Source organism: Narcine bancroftii, chromosome 8 (assembly GCF_036971445.1).
Source record: "Narcine bancroftii isolate sNarBan1 chromosome 8, sNarBan1.hap1, whole genome shotgun sequence".
Classification (NCBI taxonomy): Eukaryota; Metazoa; Chordata; class Chondrichthyes; order Torpediniformes; family Narcinidae; genus Narcine; species Narcine bancroftii.
Genome location: NC_091476.1, coordinates 16728076 through 16746293, shown reverse-complemented (window position 1 = coordinate 16746293; position 18218 = coordinate 16728076). Strand labels below are relative to the sequence as shown.

General features: G+C 38.5%; 1 protein-coding gene across 7 annotated transcripts in view; it reads right to left on the bottom strand.

Annotated features, from left to right (window-relative positions):
* Positions 1 to 46: 46 nt before the first annotated feature.
* LOC138740406 (heat shock factor protein 1-like) overlaps positions 47 to 18218 on the bottom strand; it is a 35167-nt gene continuing 16995 nt past the window's right edge. Inside the window, exons 7-14 of one of the 7 annotated variants that reach the window (XM_069892987.1) lie at positions 17320 to 17425; positions 15906 to 16012; positions 14899 to 15063; positions 13150 to 13255; positions 12300 to 12329; positions 11156 to 11221; positions 7366 to 7435; positions 47 to 7080 (exon numbers count right to left, since the gene is read on the bottom strand). In XM_069892987.1, coding sequence (XP_069749088.1) covers positions 6917 to 7080; positions 7366 to 7435; positions 11156 to 11221; positions 12300 to 12329; positions 13150 to 13255; positions 14899 to 15063; positions 15906 to 16012; positions 17320 to 17425 — 814 coding nt within the window. In that variant the 3' untranslated portion in view covers positions 47 to 6916. Of the gene's footprint in view, positions 7081 to 7365; positions 7436 to 11134; positions 11222 to 12299; positions 12394 to 13149; positions 13256 to 14898; positions 15064 to 15905; positions 16013 to 17319; positions 17426 to 18218 lie in introns of all 7 variants that reach the window. The other 6 variants (XM_069892986.1, XM_069892992.1, XM_069892991.1 and 3 more) reach the window with 6 other exon arrangements.

The window sequence follows — 18218 nt, the reverse complement described above, 5'->3', positions numbered from 1 at the left end:
AAGGACCCTTTCAAAAATATTGTTAAAATAAAAAGTATGGTACTGATTGAAGTTAAATATTTATTAACACACAAAAGATGGCTATATGGTAGTTTTTTAACTGGGGACTATAATCCCATCTTGTGCTTCTTTAACACTGTTTTTCCTCGAGGTGCGCAATTAACAATTCATCAAACTCAGAAATGGGACTCACATACAGCTTCTATTACAAAGTGCAAGGCAGGAGTTTACGCACTCCAATAAATCAAAACTTTGAGCAGAGACTGGCATTAAAAGGAACTTATTTCACAAACTTCCCACTGCACCCTTTCATTAAGTTTCTGAAATTTTGAGATCATTAGGATATGAGATGTTGGCACTGTCAAATGTGATCTATTGACTTTGAGTATCAGTAGAGAGCTCACACTGATCAAGATGCAGGTCAAAAGGTCCCAACATGCTTTTGATGCAACTCAAAAACCTCTCTTGTAGCTGTTATGTGTCAAATGGTGCCAACATAGAAACAAGCTGTCACTTAACCTCATTTTTGAGAATAAATCATTTTTTAAAAAAAATTTAATACACAAAGGTTCTATCACCTTCATGTCTGTTAAAGTGAAGACGTTTTCCCCATAAAAGCAGCAAAATTTTTAAGAAGCAGGAATCGAGGGGTAGACAGATGAAGATACTGGAAGTGGTATGTTGTTACTGGGTTACTACTACCTGCAAAACCATCCTTCACTGAGACAACAAAGCAGCTTCATTCCCACTCTGCAATCACCACACTTGTAAGGTTGCAGGGACATGGGGGGGTGGGGGGGGGGAGAAAGGAAGGAGTGAGTTTCAATTTTAAGTCATTTGTTTAGGAATTAAAAGTGCAGCGCTCTTAATTTTAGTGCAGTACATTTGGACGTGCCTACCACTCTGTGATTCTCAATAACAGTCATCTCAAAAATCATCCAAGAACATCCCATCAAATTATATCATTCCAAAGGTTTCTATGCAACATTGCAGAGAAAAATAAACCATGTTGTAGGAATAACTCTCATTTGGCACAACTAGCTCTTCACATTTCAGGGCCAGTCTGAACTCCCTCCCCCCACCCCCCAGGCAATGCAAATTCCCTATATTATCTTTCAATTCTTTCTCTCCACTGATCACCAACCACCATTTTTCTGCTACCCAGCCTCTCTCAATGGTCCATAGTCTTCACTTGGCCAACACAACCTAATTATTAGCTCTCCACCCACAATTAAACCAATCATCTGCTTCCTGTTGATGTTCAGTAATATCCATGGCATCAGGTTTTGGGAAATAATCAGTTTGGAGTCTATCCCATGACAGAAACAGTCACTGCTACACCAAACATATACATAAGGAACACTTGAATTTCAAGGTCATTACTTAAAATATAATTCGTTTTAACAAAGATTAGGTTGACAGTGTACATGAGTGAAGCAGTTAGTGATATTGTAATGCCAATAGGAGTTCACTCTCAAATATAAATTGGCTTTTTTTTGTGTACACAAGAAGCATTTTCAACAAACCTCAATGCGTCCTCTAAGCTAACATTAAGAACTCCATCAGTACCAATACAGTGCCAGAGACTTGGGGTCAAATCTAGTGTCATCTGCAAGGAGTTTGTTTCCCTGTGTCTGCATGGGTGCTCCAGTTCCTACCCTTCAAAACATATGGGGTTGTAGGTTAATTGGGTGGCATGGGGATGTGGGTTGGAAGGGCCTGTTATCGTACTATATGTCTAATTTTAAAAATGTAAACAAATATTTTTTATGTCTCCAGCCACATGCAGAACCACAAGGTAAAGGAACTATCAAATACGCTTCATTTCTCTCCTCATATTATCTGTAAATAAGCTATTGTTGCATAAACAAACCAAGACATCCCAATATGCACCTGGGGGGAATGAAGAGAAGATCAAGAGTTGAAAATAAAGTAAATCTTGATAGTTGGTTTAAAATTAAAACATGCCTTGAATTCAGCAAAAATAACAAGATGCCATCATTAATTTCAGTAATCAGGAACACAAATGGATATCAGAGTAGACAATATAAAGGCAAAGCCACCACTAAGCACATGCAATTCCTGCTGTTCACATTAAGTGCAATGGAGTGCCCTCTCTTTTAAGGTGATTAGCTTAATCACAAACCAGCCATATGGAATCAAAAGGCAGGCACCTACAACAAAATCAATATTTCATTTCAAAGAAAAATGAACTAGATGAATGTTTAAAAAAATCTCTTCTGAAGAAAGTTGTACAATGACAGGTACAAGTTCATACATTTTGATTGATAAAGTTTGGAACAGTACGCCCGTGCCAATTTTCTTTGACTTCTTAATTAGTACTCATGTAATAAGGTAAAGCTTACAAAAATTATAACACAGTAGAGATTTTGTTTTGAAAAAAGATAAACCTTTTTTTTTCCGTTCTCACAGCACGATTGGGAAGTTGTTCCAACACTGACGCACAGAAGTTTTTTTTAAAAAAGACATACAGCACAGTAAGTTTCGGCCCACAAGTCCATGCCACCCAATTTATATTCAATTAACCTACAACTCTGGTACACTTTGAACGATGGTACGCTTTGGCATTTACAAGTATCAAACACGCAAAAATCCTTTTGTCAGAAACATCTTCCTCAGGATGTTAAACATATTTTCTTCTATTCAGCAATTTATTCCCTCTAAGATACAAATTATATTCTGCTTCAGAGTTCGTTTAAAAGACACTACATCTTCTGTTGATTATTGCACTACAAAGTCCAATTATATTAAAGTGAATTTTGATCTGCCCACCTTTGTTCATCAATTAGAATATTCAAATCTAATTCCCACTTCTGTCTAGATTTAGGAATTCCACACTTAGGAGTTCCAACTTATTATAAAGAGTACATCATAAAAGTAAATTTCTTTAACAATTCCTCTCTTAATAAAAAGTTCTACTTCAGTACAACGAGACAACAACATGGATGGTCCAAACTTTTCCCTCAAACATCCTCTTAATTGGAAATAACAAAAAATGTTTTGAGTTATTCCATATTTATTTCTCAATTGTTCAAATGGCATTAATTGATCCCTTTCATAACAATCTTTAACATTCATAATCCCCTTACGAAACCAAATATCCAAGAATTTATCATCTTTTGAAAATGATACAAGAGAATTTTGAATCAAAAGCATTTGAAATTCTAAATAATTTCATCATTTATTTTATTCCAAATATTAATCAAATGCTTCAACAATGGTGTCTGTCTTTTTAAATTACCAACCATCAATTTTGCGTCCCATTTATATTATAAACTTTTTTTTTCTCTCTCCTATTTTATTCAATTCTATTTTTAACCCGCGCCACCTTTTCTGCTCTTTCAATTAAAAAATAAGCAAGAAATCTCATTTGTGTCACTCAATAATAGCTTCTGATATTAGGAAGCTGTAAGCCTCCCAATTCACATCTCCATGTTCACTTCTCTATCGAAACTCTTGACATTTTACCTTTCCCAGAAGTATTTCTTTACATCCCCAATTTCCCCAGTTTTTATAAATTGTGTGGCTATATTTTATTGCCATTACCATATTTCCACAGTCCTTTAGAAATTGTTTTATACTGTGCTGTACATGCTTAATTATGTTATAATAAAGCATGATTAATTTTGTTTAAATACAAGATCATAATATTGTATTCAATTTACTAAATTCTGATCAAAGTTTATACTTTTTTTTAAATCTTTTGTTTGCTTCACATTCCTGCACTCACACAAAAATGTCATCAACATGTCACTACTTTGTCCCTGGATAGTCCATGTCCCTTTCACACTGGGCTAATTGCCATGCAGGCATCTGACGACCCCGGGGATGATACTACCTACCGAGACAGCCCATTCCTGGCTTAATTTGATGCCTGTGTGGCGATTAAAGAGCATTCACACCAGACCCTTAACCTGTATAATCGTGAAAACCAACCTCAGATTGGACCTTGTGCTGCCTCATTATCTCATTTACATCATCGAGCTGACAGTGGAGGAACCCTAGGAGCGCAGGAAGCGGAGGGACGCTGAGGTGGCAGCTGCTGTTCAGCAACGTGGCTGGAAGGCAAAGGTCTGACCGGTTCAAGGCGGCTGCAGGGGATATTGACATCAAGGCTACTCCAGGAGTTGGGAGTGTGAGGAAAGATACACCGACAAGCAGTCAAAGATCTCTCCTAAGTTGCTGAAAAGGGTAGTCAATGGCTCTGGATGAAGAGAAAGGATTCCATCTGGGCCCCCAGGCAAATGAATAGTATTTAGGGGGTGAGCCCAGGACACCGGGATTCACTGCTGAACCCTCCAGAGGTGCCGTGGGTCTATCAGTGAAACACTGAGGAAGGAGGGTGCCCACTTGATAACCCAGAAGATGCCACCACTCACTTGGCTACCCCGCAGGGTCCAGGCAGCAGGTCTCAGGAGTGCAATAAGAGATATTAACATCTAGCCCTACATAACATACCTAATGATAATATAAAGTCTAAACATTCATTTTTATCTTTTCAGAGCTAGCCAAAATAAGATGTAGACCTCACCAGCACATCCTCCATTGCCCGCATGTCTGATCTGGCCTCTTCTGCCCCCATGTGTAAGTACAGGATCCCCCTGGTTTTCACCTACCACCCCACCAGCCTCTGTGTCCAACATATTCTTCTCCGCCATTTTCGCCACCTACTACATGATACCACCTCTAGACACGTTCCCCTCTCCACCTTCCGCAGGGACCGCTCCCTCTGTGTCCCCAACAATCGTCCCTTTGGTACCTATCCCAGTGACTGCAGGTGATGCTCCACTTGCACCCACAGGTCCTCCCTCACCACCATTCAGGGCCTCAAGACAACCCTTCCAAGTGAAGGGTGAATTTGTGGGAGTCATCTACTGCATCCAGTGTTCCCTTTGCAACCTTCCCTACATCAAAGAGACTGGTCGATGGCTTTGCTGAGCACCTTCTCTCTGTCTGCATCAATGACGGGGATCTCCCAGTGGCCAACCATTTTAATTCTGCGCCTCAACCCCACACTGTGTGTCTGTCTATGGCCTCAGTGTCAAACCAAGGCCATCCTCAAAATGGAGGAGCAACGTCTAATATTCTGCTCCAACCGGCTGATATTAACATAGAGTTCTCTGATTTCTGTGAAACTCCATCCCAGCTTCCCGGCCCTTTCTTCTTCCCCCGTCGCCTTTTTCCCTCCGTCTCCTTTCACAGAGCCAAAATTCTCACTTCTCCTCTTATCCAATTAACTACCTTTCGTTGGTTTGAACTTCTCCCCCTACCAGTCTTCAGTCTTTATTGTGACACCTTCCTTTTCTTTGCTTATACTTTGAAGAAGGGCTCAGGCCTGAAACGCTGGTAATATATCTTAACCTCCTATGGACACTGGGAGATTGGCTGAGTTCCTCCAGCATTTGTGTGTTTACTACAATCACAGTGTCCACAGACTTTCTTGTTTCACTCTAGCCAAAATAACTGTTTGATATTTAAGAAGTTGGCTGGGTCTTAGTTTGGCCTCCAGGGCTTGAGTGAATTAGAAAGCAATTATAGGAAAAAAGGATTGCATTGCAATTTGTGTTGAAAGAGAAATACAAGGAGTGAGATCTTACAATAAAAAGTGTAACTAATTATAAAACCTGTCTAAGGAGCTATTTTGCAATATACTGTTCAAAGACTAATTTGAATTCAACATTTAAAAAATGGAAATTAACTGTAGCCCTATCAGAACCAGTGAGTTCAAACTATGGACTGATGCTGACCAACCTTCTGGGCAGCCAGTATGTTTCTTTTAATTATCTCATTCCACATGAATAAAGCTGCTTCCAGCAGACTGTTACTAAAACAATCCCAGATATCTTGATATGATACATCAAAGAAAATAAAAGACCAGAAATTATACACATTAAAGTATTTTGCAAATTGAGACACTGAATTTCATGATTCGTTCATGACAGTAAATCCCGATTTTGATTCTGAGAGTGAATATGACAGTTGACGAGCATGACTGGAAATCATACACAAGTCAAGGATACCTGCGTTAATAAACTATGCAGACACAACTCTTCTAAACTTCTTACTGCATTCAGCTGTTAAATATTAATAATCATACAAATAATCAAACACATACCTATTGTCTATTCAAAACGAGCAGCTTCAATGGAAAATAAAGAAAACCTAACACTAAACAAACTCCTATGTTAACTTTCTTTCTGCTGAAAGAGTCTCCATTAAAACAACTCTGCATCACCAGTGACACACAAGAGACTGCAGGGTGCTGGAATCCGGAGCAAAAGAAAAGGATCACAGTGGGTTGATCAGCATCAGCGGGAGACAAAATAATGGTCAATGTTTTGATTCTGACCCTTCATCAAGACTGATCAAAGGTGTTGAGAAATGGTCAGCCCCAAAATGTTGACCATTCTTAAAAGTTGCTGCTCAAGTCACCGACTTCCTCCAGTTGAATGTTCCCTGCCGCTCTGCACTAACAGGTTGTTGTCAATGTGCAATTAGTTAATCAATATCCTTGCTTATATTTAATGATAACTTAATTCAAGTACTTTATAAAAGAGAGATGCAAACATTATGCAAGTTGGCCAGTTTGTCAGCTCAGTGCAGACCTGTCCATTGAATTACACAGTAGTCTCTTTTCTCGTTACATTAGCTTATGTCAAAAAAAAAAAAGGCTAGGGCATGACTGTCTTGAATATAATTCTACTCACTACTCTAATTTCACAAATCCCAAGCTAAAGGAAAACACTGGCTAAAAAATTGCTGCCCATTAATGGGGAAATTCTGCTTCACATCACCAGTCCAATGTTCTACCATTTCAGAAGAATGTGCCACCCCCACCCCCATCTTATCAAAAGTTAGGCACCATTTAGTTGTAGATCAGCTTGGATTTTTGGTTTCAAGTGTCACAGTCAAAAATTGAGATTTCGCTGGGGAAAAACGTGACATCACCGGCTTCTTCTGCCAGTTCCAGTAAGGTTGGTAACATGTCAGTCTCGCCCGCTCCTTCCTCTTCCTCTTTCGAGAAAGGCAAGGTGTCGCAACCTTGACTTCCAACTTCACCTGAAAATTGGAGTTAAGGGACAAGAAGATTTTTCAGAGGTGATAAACAGAATGACTGGGCATTGTCATCCTAGACAACAATTCAGAACAATCTTAGACAATCAGTTCCCGAGGACCACAACTAAGCCCAGTATACCCAAATACTTCCCCATGTTCCCAACAAGCTGGTGTTTCACTCCTCCTGCTTAGAATTCTCCAAAGCCAATTAGCAGGCATTGTCTACAGCCTTCCACTATTAGTTTAGTAATTCTGAGATTCACCCCAATACAAACAAAAACCATTTACCTTCTTTGGTCTGCAATTCTGCATAATCTTCTTCCTCTTGTACATTACTATCCTTTTGTCCATTCGGACTCTGCAAGAACAGATTCAGTCATCTTAAATTAGATTTAAATTTGGACATACAGCACGGTGACAGCCCCTTTTGCCTGTGCTATCCAATTACACCTGTGACGGATATATTATATATAAATGTTTTTAAAGGAGATAGATTCTGGACGGGTTAAAGTGTAGGACACAAACAAACAAACACTTCACAAAAGAGATCTCATTTAAAATGCAAGAATTTTGCTCAAGCCAGACCGTCCAGGCTCCGAGTGCCTTTGCAAAGAAAATATAAAAACTATTTTGGAAGTGCTTTGCTTAGGAACTTCAAAAACAGGTATAAATGGATGATTGTTTTGAAAGCAACAGATGAACAGGCTCAGAAGTTTGGGTCCGGTGCCACAATCTGTCTGATTGCAGTTTGCTGTTCTAAGAGTATCATGTGATTTTGCAAGCAGAGAGAGAGAAAAAAAGACAAAACAGGCTTTTCTCTAAGAGGGAGACAGACAGAAACAGACTTCCATTCGAGTTCTGCAGTGGCTTTTGGAAGCTGGCAGCTTGTTTAAACCCCATTTTGAAGACAGGTTGTGAGTTCTGAGTTCAGCCTGATGAAAACCCTTGTTGTCCATACAAGAGGAAATGGCTGGCGAGAGTGTTTCACCTGAAACAAGGGAAACAAGAGGAACTCTGTGGTGACCTGGAAGAGGTTATCATTTGGAGAACCCTGATGGGGCAGGTTTCTTCAGCAAGACACTTAAGTGACTGATGGAAGTAAATCAGTTTGTGTGTGTCCAACGAGTAATGAATCTCTCTCTGAAATCGACAAAACTTTTCCTGAGCAGTAGCCATTTAAACACCAGTGCTTGGTAAAAATTCATAAATTATGTGCACCATTTAATTGCTTGATACCAGTGAACTTAGAGGAGTGAAAAATGAGATTGGACTGTGAATCAAAGAACTTTCTTGAACATATACACATTACATATGTGTGCACTTAGAATGAGAAGGGGATTAAGTTAATAGTAATGTTAAAGTTTGATCCTATTTTCATGTTTAAAAGAAAAATAAAAGTAACTTTTGTTTAAGTAACCATTTGTCTTCGTGAATTTCTATTGCTGCTGGGTTTTGGGGTTCTCTAGGCCCATAATAAATCCAATTGACCTACAACCCCTGGTACATTTTGAATGGTGGGAGAAAACTGGATCACCCAGAGGAAACCCACACAGACACAGGGAGAACTTACAAACTCTTCATAGACAGTGCGGGTTCAGAAAAGAAGCTTGATCTCCACAAAAATTTCCAAACGCAGAGACTTTTCTCTACATTTGCAATCTGGGGTTGATTGCTTTCAAAAGAAACACATTTAAGAAACTGTACATCCTTTGAGTAATGGGAATTGAACAACCAATAGCTATTGGATGAACAACAATGGAGATGCAAGAGTAGAATAAAACTACCAGGACTTAAAAAGGACAAGGATGGGTTAAATCGATCAATCCCTGAAATGAGCACAGGTTATATCATGCATAAAATTAACTCCATGTTTCTGTGTGCACCAGTGCTCTCAGCACTCTAATTGGCTGGCTGCCTGCAGCACCAGGGTGCCCAATGCAATTAGCATGCAGATCTATTGAAATTTAACCTGTATGTGTTAAAGGGAAGGTCCCACTCTAGCTGCCAATGGTGCCAAGATCTCTCATAATGTTGTACTGTCAAAATTCAACACCAACTGGCTGGGAATTTCAAATCCTTTCTGTCAGAGGAACATCTGTCAGCCCTCTGGACACAAGCTCAGAAGGCAGTGGAATAAACAGAAGCAGGGATACATGACATACTGTGGCTTCAAGGACCCGGTGCTTAATGATCTTATAAAGGTCTTGAGGTATCTCAATGCCTCTCTCACAACTTAACTACACTATTTTAACTTACCTAACAACAAACTGGCTAAACTGGACTCATTTAACTCAAATGCTTTATCGGTCCTTCATATACTTTACACCACTATTAAGTCTCACACCCGCATCTTATAACAATTCACCCATAGCACTTGAACACAGTGCTCTCAACAACAGCTGTTCAATCTTCCAACATATTGCATAACACTCATTAATGCCTCATTCTTTCTGGAAAAGGAAACAATCCCAACAAGAGGCAGCAGGGAAAAAGAGTTGGTGTTAAGCTGAATGGAGGAGATGATGCTAACCATTATGCCAGTAATTCCTGAAAGTGTTTCTTCCTCCTTTAGGTCAGCTGCATTCAGTCATGCTGAATGCCAAGAGAAAGTCCTACTAGCCTACCAATGTTCAGAAAAAAGTTTGTGCACAAGTCTTCAATTCACTGAAAAATGTATTCCATCAACAGCCAAACCACTCTCTGCAGAATACTGATACTTCAATCATGTGAGACCCAAAATTCCAGCATCAGAAGAAATATCTACAACCAACCTGTAAATGGTTGCATTCATTTTCAACAGCCCAAGAGCAGTACAGTATTAAGCCAATGAAACACAAGCACTTTTTACACTGAAAAGCCAGGTTATTGCCATATACGTGACCTTGTTCACACTGAAAAAAGGTGGGTCTGAGAGTCCTTTTTACACAGCAAACTGGCTTCCCGAGGCAAAAGAGACGAGATGTGTAGTACAGCAGCATCAATGCCTAGGGTGATGTGTTGAGAAAAGAATCAGATTCTGTGGGTCTGGACACAAGGGTTTGCAATCATATGTAGCTTTTACTAACACACAATTATAGATGAGCATCAGATATGTTAACTGGAATAAAGCACACATGCACACAATTTATAAGGAGCGTGGGAAAATGTTATATAGTAATTGTATACTGCTTAACATTTTTCAGTGCTCTTTTATAAATTGTGCATGTTTTATTCCCGTAACATTTTCCCACTCTTTTATAAATTGTGGGCTTGTTTTATTCCTGTAACTTTTTCCCCTCACTCCTTAACGTGTGTTACATTTTGCCATAATCTTCAACAAATTGTGTGTTAATAAAAGCTACATGTGATTTCAAACCCTTGTGTAAAGGCAGACCGACATTCGCCTCATCTACTCATCCCCTGCTCTACTCACTGTGCACCTAGGACTATGAACCTTTTCTGGACATCATCTTCCCTTGCTGTTTCAACCAGGCAACTGTTTTAGATAAGGTCCTGCATTGATATGCTCCACTGCTGAGAGTACCTATCTTGGCGGATCGAGATAGATTAGTCTAGATAAAATCTGACTTTCAAGCACTGTGTAAAGGGGCTACTCAGCTGTACAAGGTTAAGAAAAGCTGTCAATTGGAACATGTTGCTTCAAATTGCTAGGTTGAAATAGGTATTATACACCAACTGCATTCATGTTCTATACCATCAGAATGATACTTAGAGCTGTTAGCCTATTTTGCAACAATATTATCTGGCACACTCCTACCAGAATTGTACCCTCACTGCAAATGTCAGATTTACAGTTTAATAGGCTTTGATGTGCCCAAAAATAGATGCTACAAAATCCTGTTTCATTCTAAAAATGGTTCTCAAAATTGATATTTCTTGAAAACAAAATATATTAAAGATTTTAAAAATTCATAAAACATTTTGACTATACAAGGGGATTCTGGTCATCTGGTACTCTTTTCTCAATACTTCTCATGTTTTTCAATTCTGAATAAAGGGCAACAATCTGCTCTCTCTTGACTTGTTGCAACCATCTGAAAAATGGCTAGCTGCTTACCACTTGCCATGAGCGAAGTACCTTGCTGGTGTCCAGTCCTACTTCTGGAAATGTTGTTACAAATCCTCCAACTGATGGATTGTAGAGCTGAGAAAAAAGTATTCAAAAGTGTAACTAATCTCCTGAAGGAGCACTGCTCTTAGTAATGCGTCCTAATGCCTCTTGCAGTGCTTTCCCAAAATGTGAAAGATCTTATAAGGCACGAGCTTTGCACAAAGTGGTCTTGAGCTTTTTGGACTCTCTTGAACTCTATTACTTTATATCGGGACATTTAAAATGCAATCAAATATAAGGATAAAATGTCCCAAGACATGAAGTTTGAATTCACAGAACAAAAGCAAAGACGACTAATCAACTTTCCCCAGACTCAACACATTGCTTAAGTCTTAAAAATCTTACGTGGCTTTGATGGAAAGATTTGAAAGTTAAAAAGAAAGCAAGTTTCCCCACCATTCCAAACAAAAATCATTTCTTTTGACTTACTGAATAAGCACAAGACTGTCTAATTTTAAAAAAAAACAATGATATTTTGATGCAAAGCTGGTGCTGCTTGGTTACATTCTCTTTCAAAGTAGACAACAACCTTCAATGGAATTTGGTGCTCCTGTGTTACCATGGATTTACTCTTGCAAATGTATGCATTATTCCTTCCCCACTTGCCTGTTATCCCAAAGACACATTTACTGAAAAAAAAGTAAATCTGAAAGTTTGCCATTAAAAAATACAAATGGTATTTTTTTTCCTGCCAATTTTCTCCATTCTTTCCTCTTGTTTGTAAGTGCAGACTCTTAATCTGGTTCAATCCCACAAGCATAGTTAAGCGTTCCCCAACTGTGGTTAATTGCCCCATCATTAGAAACAACACACAATGAGATCAAATTTGAATCTAGAGTGACCAGCGGTAGACATAGCTGATAAAATCTGACTAAGCATGTGGCCAACATACCTGGAACCAGCTGATCTGTATGACTTCATTGCACAACATCAAACCAAACGAGTCACAGGTCTACTTCCAACTTTGACTTGTCTTTAGTAGAATTTACCAATTATACAATCACCTCTTACACAAAATTTCCTTTTCTAGTGGGGAAAACACAATTGTGTTCAATTCTGGTCACTCCATTAAAGGAAACGTGGAGCCTATAGAAGTGATGCAGAAATTTACCAGGATGTTGCTTGGAGTAGAGGAGATCAACTGTAAGGAGACATTGGACAAACTTTGGTTGTTTTCTTTGGCCTATCAAACGCTGGCGGGTGACCTGATAGAAATGTTTTTAAATTACAAGAGTAGACAACCAGAATTTTTATCCCAGCGTAAAATGTAACATACTAGAGGACATACATTTAAAATGTGGAGGACGAGGGTGGAGTTTTAAGGGGATGCATGGGGCAAGTTTTTTTTATTTACACAGAGAGTGGTAGATGCCTGGTATGGTGGAATGAGATACAATAGTAGCATTTTAGAGGTTTCTAGATAGATGCAGGAATATGCAGGAAAGAGAAAGCTATGCATCCTATCCAAGAGGCAGAAATTTAGTTTAACTTGGGTGTCATGTTCAACGCAATCATGGGTGCAGAAGGGCTATACAGTTCTATGTTCTTTGAACCATCCTCCTGGGTAAACCATACTCAGGCCGGCTTTTCATTTCTCTGAAGAAATTCCATGTGTGCCCATATTCTGAGGTGCTGTCCATGTGGAGTCTGTATGTCCTCCCTGTGACCACATGGGTTTCCACTAAGTGCTTTGATTCCTTCAAGGATGTGCAAGTTCTGAGATGGATGGCCTCTATGTGTACAGTGGTACCTGAAGAACTTCAGAGGGGTTGATACCAATGTGGAATCAATAGAATGGGTGTAGCTTCAATGTTAATGGGAGGTTCATGGTTGGCATAGACTTGGTGGGCAGAAGGACACATTTCTATGCTGTACATCACTTGAGATATAATGACTATCAGGAAAGATAGAGTTGGATTTTACATTGTCCTGAGAAAAATCAAAATTCTTCTTCAACTCACATCTTTGAGTAAATCCAAGTTAATATTTAATCGATTGTTGCTGAGTGAGTAATGCATCTGTGCCAAACTATTGTCAATCATATCCAAATGGTCAATTATTTCACCCCTAGACAGAAAAGGAAGAATTAGAAGGATTAAATGATCAATTCAACATAAACTGTTTCAGCTATTAATTTGTCTTTTCCAATCATGAAATAAAGATATATATAATTAAGAAGTTTTATTTTAAATCTTGCATATTCACACTCTCAATATCAGTTATGTTACTAACTGAGAGATTATTCAACATCATATTGGCAAGTGTTCTGGGAGGCAAGTCTTCTCTTTATTTTCTTTTTTTGGAGGGGAAAATCAGAAAAAATGTAATAGTTAATCAACCGGAAACAAAACCAGCAAAAACAAAAAAAAATTAAAGAAATAAACACTTTTAAAAATAAAGTTGTTTTTTTAAAGTTTAAAATTGTAAATGTTCACTGAAACAACACACAGCCCCCTTGGAAGCAAATATATTAAAGATATATTTATATCTGTTTGAAGATGTTCAATAAAATGGCGTCACCCAGGATGAAGAGCCAGCCGGTGCAAGTCGTCGCTGGAGTGACTCTTCCAAAGTGTCTCCCTATCTCTGCCGAGTAAAAGTCTACATCTTTATTAGTATTAGGCTTAATCTGTAAACTTGGAGGAGTGGGGATTAATTACGATGATGGCATGGTTAGCCTAGCAGCTCATGCAATGCTGTCACAGCACCCGGAATCAGAGTTTGGTTATATTTAAATTTTGTAATTTATGGGAATTACTTGATTAAAGTGAACTTTACATAATTAACAACTACAATACTGTTATTTTTGAAATTACCTTACGTTTTGCACTGACTTATCTTTTAAACGGTGCAAGTGTATTAGTTAGGCATGAGAAGAGTGAATCTCAGTCAAATGGAAAATTTCCATTTCCAGCATCCGTGATCCAGGAAGGACGTAGAAATAGGGATTTTACTTCTGAAAGAGCATAGAGCACAAATGTATCATTCTTAAACTCAAGTGCAAACATGACTGATGAGATGGAAAGATGCAAGATATGTGTGGCCTATCCTCATAGAAGGAATAAAATTTACTGATCACTAGGTTACAGGAAATCAGAGATGCTCTTTCCTCTCACTCATGGTGAGAAGTTTGACAAAAAAATATATATACACATAATTCAACCCCACTACTCGGACCTTGTACTCTGGTAACAAACTCTTGAAAGCACTAGGTTTATTTTTTTCAGCCATTTTTCCCTCTGTGCTCTATTTAATTTCTTTCCCTACATCTGAAAATAAAAGAACGTGTCCATCCAACAGAATCCTGGACAACATGCACAATGTAACCGTCATGAAACGCATGGTTACTTGTGATTTAACGACATTCATTCATAACCTTCCACAAACTTTCTGCCATTCCAATTACCAACAAGAATTTTGTCCTGTGCAGTGTGTGATCTCAATTATGTAAAGTTAACTTTAATCAAGTAATTCCCATAACTTACAAAATTTAAATCAACTTCAAACCCTGGTTGCTGGTGTGGTAACAGCGTGGCACTAGCCACTCGTCTAACCGTGCCGCCATCATAATAAAGATTAATAAAGCTAAAAAGGCTCAAACTGACCCATTACCACCATTCCTTCTAAAGCCATGCATCACCTCAAAGATGATGAGTAACAGAATAATTAATCATTATTACTTTCAGTTTAATTTTCAAGGAGAATCTCACCGGTCAGAATTCTCTTCCATGGTCATTTGAGAGTTTTCATCCAGAAGTGTGTCATACAAATCATGTGATGTGAATGGTGACGTCACTGTGCTGGAAGTGGCCACCAAGTTGTCTGTATCTGTATTGAACAGTGATTCAGCAGTTTTTGGCCTTCCATTCTCAAAACTGTCGATATTAGAGAAGCATACGTGAAAAGAAAAGATATTAGAAATAATAACTTCCGTACACAATGCTATACAGATGTTAATTTCTTTAGGAGTCTCAAATTGACATAGCAATCACGAAGCAATGTTACAATTCCTTTTGGCTGAACAGAAGTTCTGCATCAACTCTTCCGACATCCTGATGGGAGGAAAAAAAATGAAAATTGTTTGCACTACTCTGAGTAAACTAAAGAACATAGATAATAGATCACCATAATACAGGTCTGTTTTCAAAATGTCTCACCATCTTGCAATCATGGTTGGGAGTTAGCTCAAAGAATCAGCACAGCAGCCAGGATTTTACAGGTGAAAGGGATAATACCGGACACTTAAAGTGGATGTCAAATCTATGGGGGTTGCTGGTTATAAATTACTGTAAAAAAAGATATCAAATTAAATCATTCAAGATATTATATCGACTGATATAGCTTCTTTGCTGTGGGCTTATAATGACACAATAGCTTTAACCACTGGAGTCACACAAAGGTAACTTCTGGTGGGGAAGTGAGGGGATCCCATCCAGACAGAAGGTGCCTAGTTTAATAGGTGCCAGACAAAAAGAGTTCAGAGAAGGTAAAAGCACAAGCTATTGATGTACTACCTGAAGGTAGCAAAAGGACAGTGTTGAACACATGGTAAGGGAACCATTTTTGGAGATCCATTTACCTCTTATGCCTGTCCATAAAGACTGCTAAAAAACAAGGGAGGATATGTGGAATGAGAATTCAACACAAAAAACAAAAATTCTCGAAGCTAAGCTTTCAAACATAGTGGAAAATAGAAGGATCTGACAAAGACCCTTACCTGTGTTGTTCTTCAGAAGACTGATCTGGACTCCCAATCAAATGTGTAACTTCAGAGATGATGATGCCTCTGGGATAAACTCTGTTTTTCTCACAGGTTTCACATTTCTTAAAATATTAACCAAACAAAGTGTATTATTCATTTCATACAGGTTCTGCCCTTATCCTTATCCTAGGACCTAAGCCATAAATCCTCAGCTCTAAGATTCAAGTTTGCTCAACTTCTGAAAAGTAAACTCACACGAGTTGCTTGCCATTTTCTAACTTGTCCAATTCTTTTAATTGGAGCCATCTATCCTTATGGAAATATGAAGCAATACCCTTCACTGTGACATTTCAATGTTAATTCACCTTTCTGTCCTGCTTGACAAGGTCACTTTGTTATCTCCTCCAAATTCACCTTTGCATCTTCCTACTTTGTTCCAATTCCTTCCCTTGTTTTGGGAAAGCAAGGCAGGCAGGGTTCTTGGTAGAGAGAAACTTGGGAAAAGAAAAACAAATTCCACACTTCTGCACGCCATGTATGGAATGAGCAAATGGAAGGAACAAAAACAAACCAATAAGGACACTCATCCTGGTGCAGCCACAGTTTAGAGAACAGAGAGCAGCTTGTGATACAAGCTGAAAGGGAGCAAGTGCAATACACAACAATACTGGAGAACCTCAGCAGGACACTCTGCACCTAGAGGAAGTAATGGGAACCAACATACCAAAGGAGCAAGGTAGTTTTTAAAGTATCAGTAGATTCAATGATAAAATACTTCAGAGGCTAACAATGATCCTAGAACTAAAGACAACTAGCTGGGAAAATAAACATCAATATATTATTCCAAAGTGAAAAAATATGAAAATAGAGAAATGTTCGCGCAAATAGAATCATGTGGCCGCTGACTGAAGAGCTTGAAAGGCTTTTATAGAAAAAGCACAGATATCGTTTTTATTGCTGGTAAATGCATTTGTTTATAGTCTTTTTGGAGTATTTTAAAAGGGGGTTTCCTTCTCATGCAACAGACCTAACTTGCATTTCTTCCTTCCAGAAATTATTTTGGTTGCTGTACCATTTGACTTTTCCTGGGAATCTCGAATCAAAATTGAACTGCAACATGGATATCTATGCAAGTAGATCACATAGGTTTCAGGCAAATTTTCATACTATTACCAATTTCTGCCTACACTTCTTGTCAAAACATCATCTTACCTGCAATTATCACAGCATCTATCTTCCATCTTCTTGCATTAAACAGTTTTGAAATCATGTCCTAATCTATTCTTTACCAGAAGCTCAAAATTGGGGAAAATCTTGCACTGCTTCTGCTTTCTGAAATAGTTCTCGTGTTTGAAGTCCAACTTTAACATTGTTTCAGCTCAACTTCACTCTTTTCGTTAAGCCCAACTCAACCACATTTTTAACCTACCGGAATACCATGTACTGCTGTGCCATCCTGACTAGAATCCATTGTGATTGGCCTACTATATTTGGCATAGGAATGAGGCAATCCAGAAGTACCAAACATCAGAGGCCTAAAATAACAAATTGCAACAATTTACTAAAGTCACTAAATGAGAATTTGTATAAAGTGAATTACATAAACATTATCAAAATTACTGAATAACCATTAGCACGATAATACCTTATATTGCAAAATAAAATTGCAAAATGTATAGTCTTAAAAATTCCTTTCTACAACAACAAAATAGACATGACACAGATGAAGCCCAGAGTAGAGCAACGTTGCTCCTTTTTCTGGGCACCTTATCGCCTTTTGAGTAATTAATGTCCTGCTGTTTTGGTGGGATTTTCACTTGCGATAGGAGCTACATTCCCATTGTGGAATTCTCCCAAGTTACATTAACCGTAATGGTCATGCAATATTTGTCACCAATGTGATTTCTACTCTCATTTGCATAAAAAAGCCCCATTATTCAAGATTTTCTGCCCATTCTGCCTCTCCAGGAGCCATGTTACAGAGGAACCAAAACACAATTTGGTTGCTCGTCCTTTACTGAAAAAAAATCATTGACGTCCTGTGATGTAAACGTCATATGGTCTTTTAGGTGCCTCACCCGGCTCCATGAAGGTCAAGGCCACCATCATTCCTAGTTTCCCGGCCTCAGGACCTTTCCAAAAACCTGTCAGAATGCTCAAAGGAAAACCCTTCTCACTCTCCTTGGTAATAATGTGACGAATAGACTTAAAACAGATGATTGGATGTTAGGGGAATATTGAATTGAAATCAGACTCAACTCTGATAACCATTCACACAACAATAATCTTGCAGCACACATTATCTATAGAGCAATGCCTTGGCTAAGA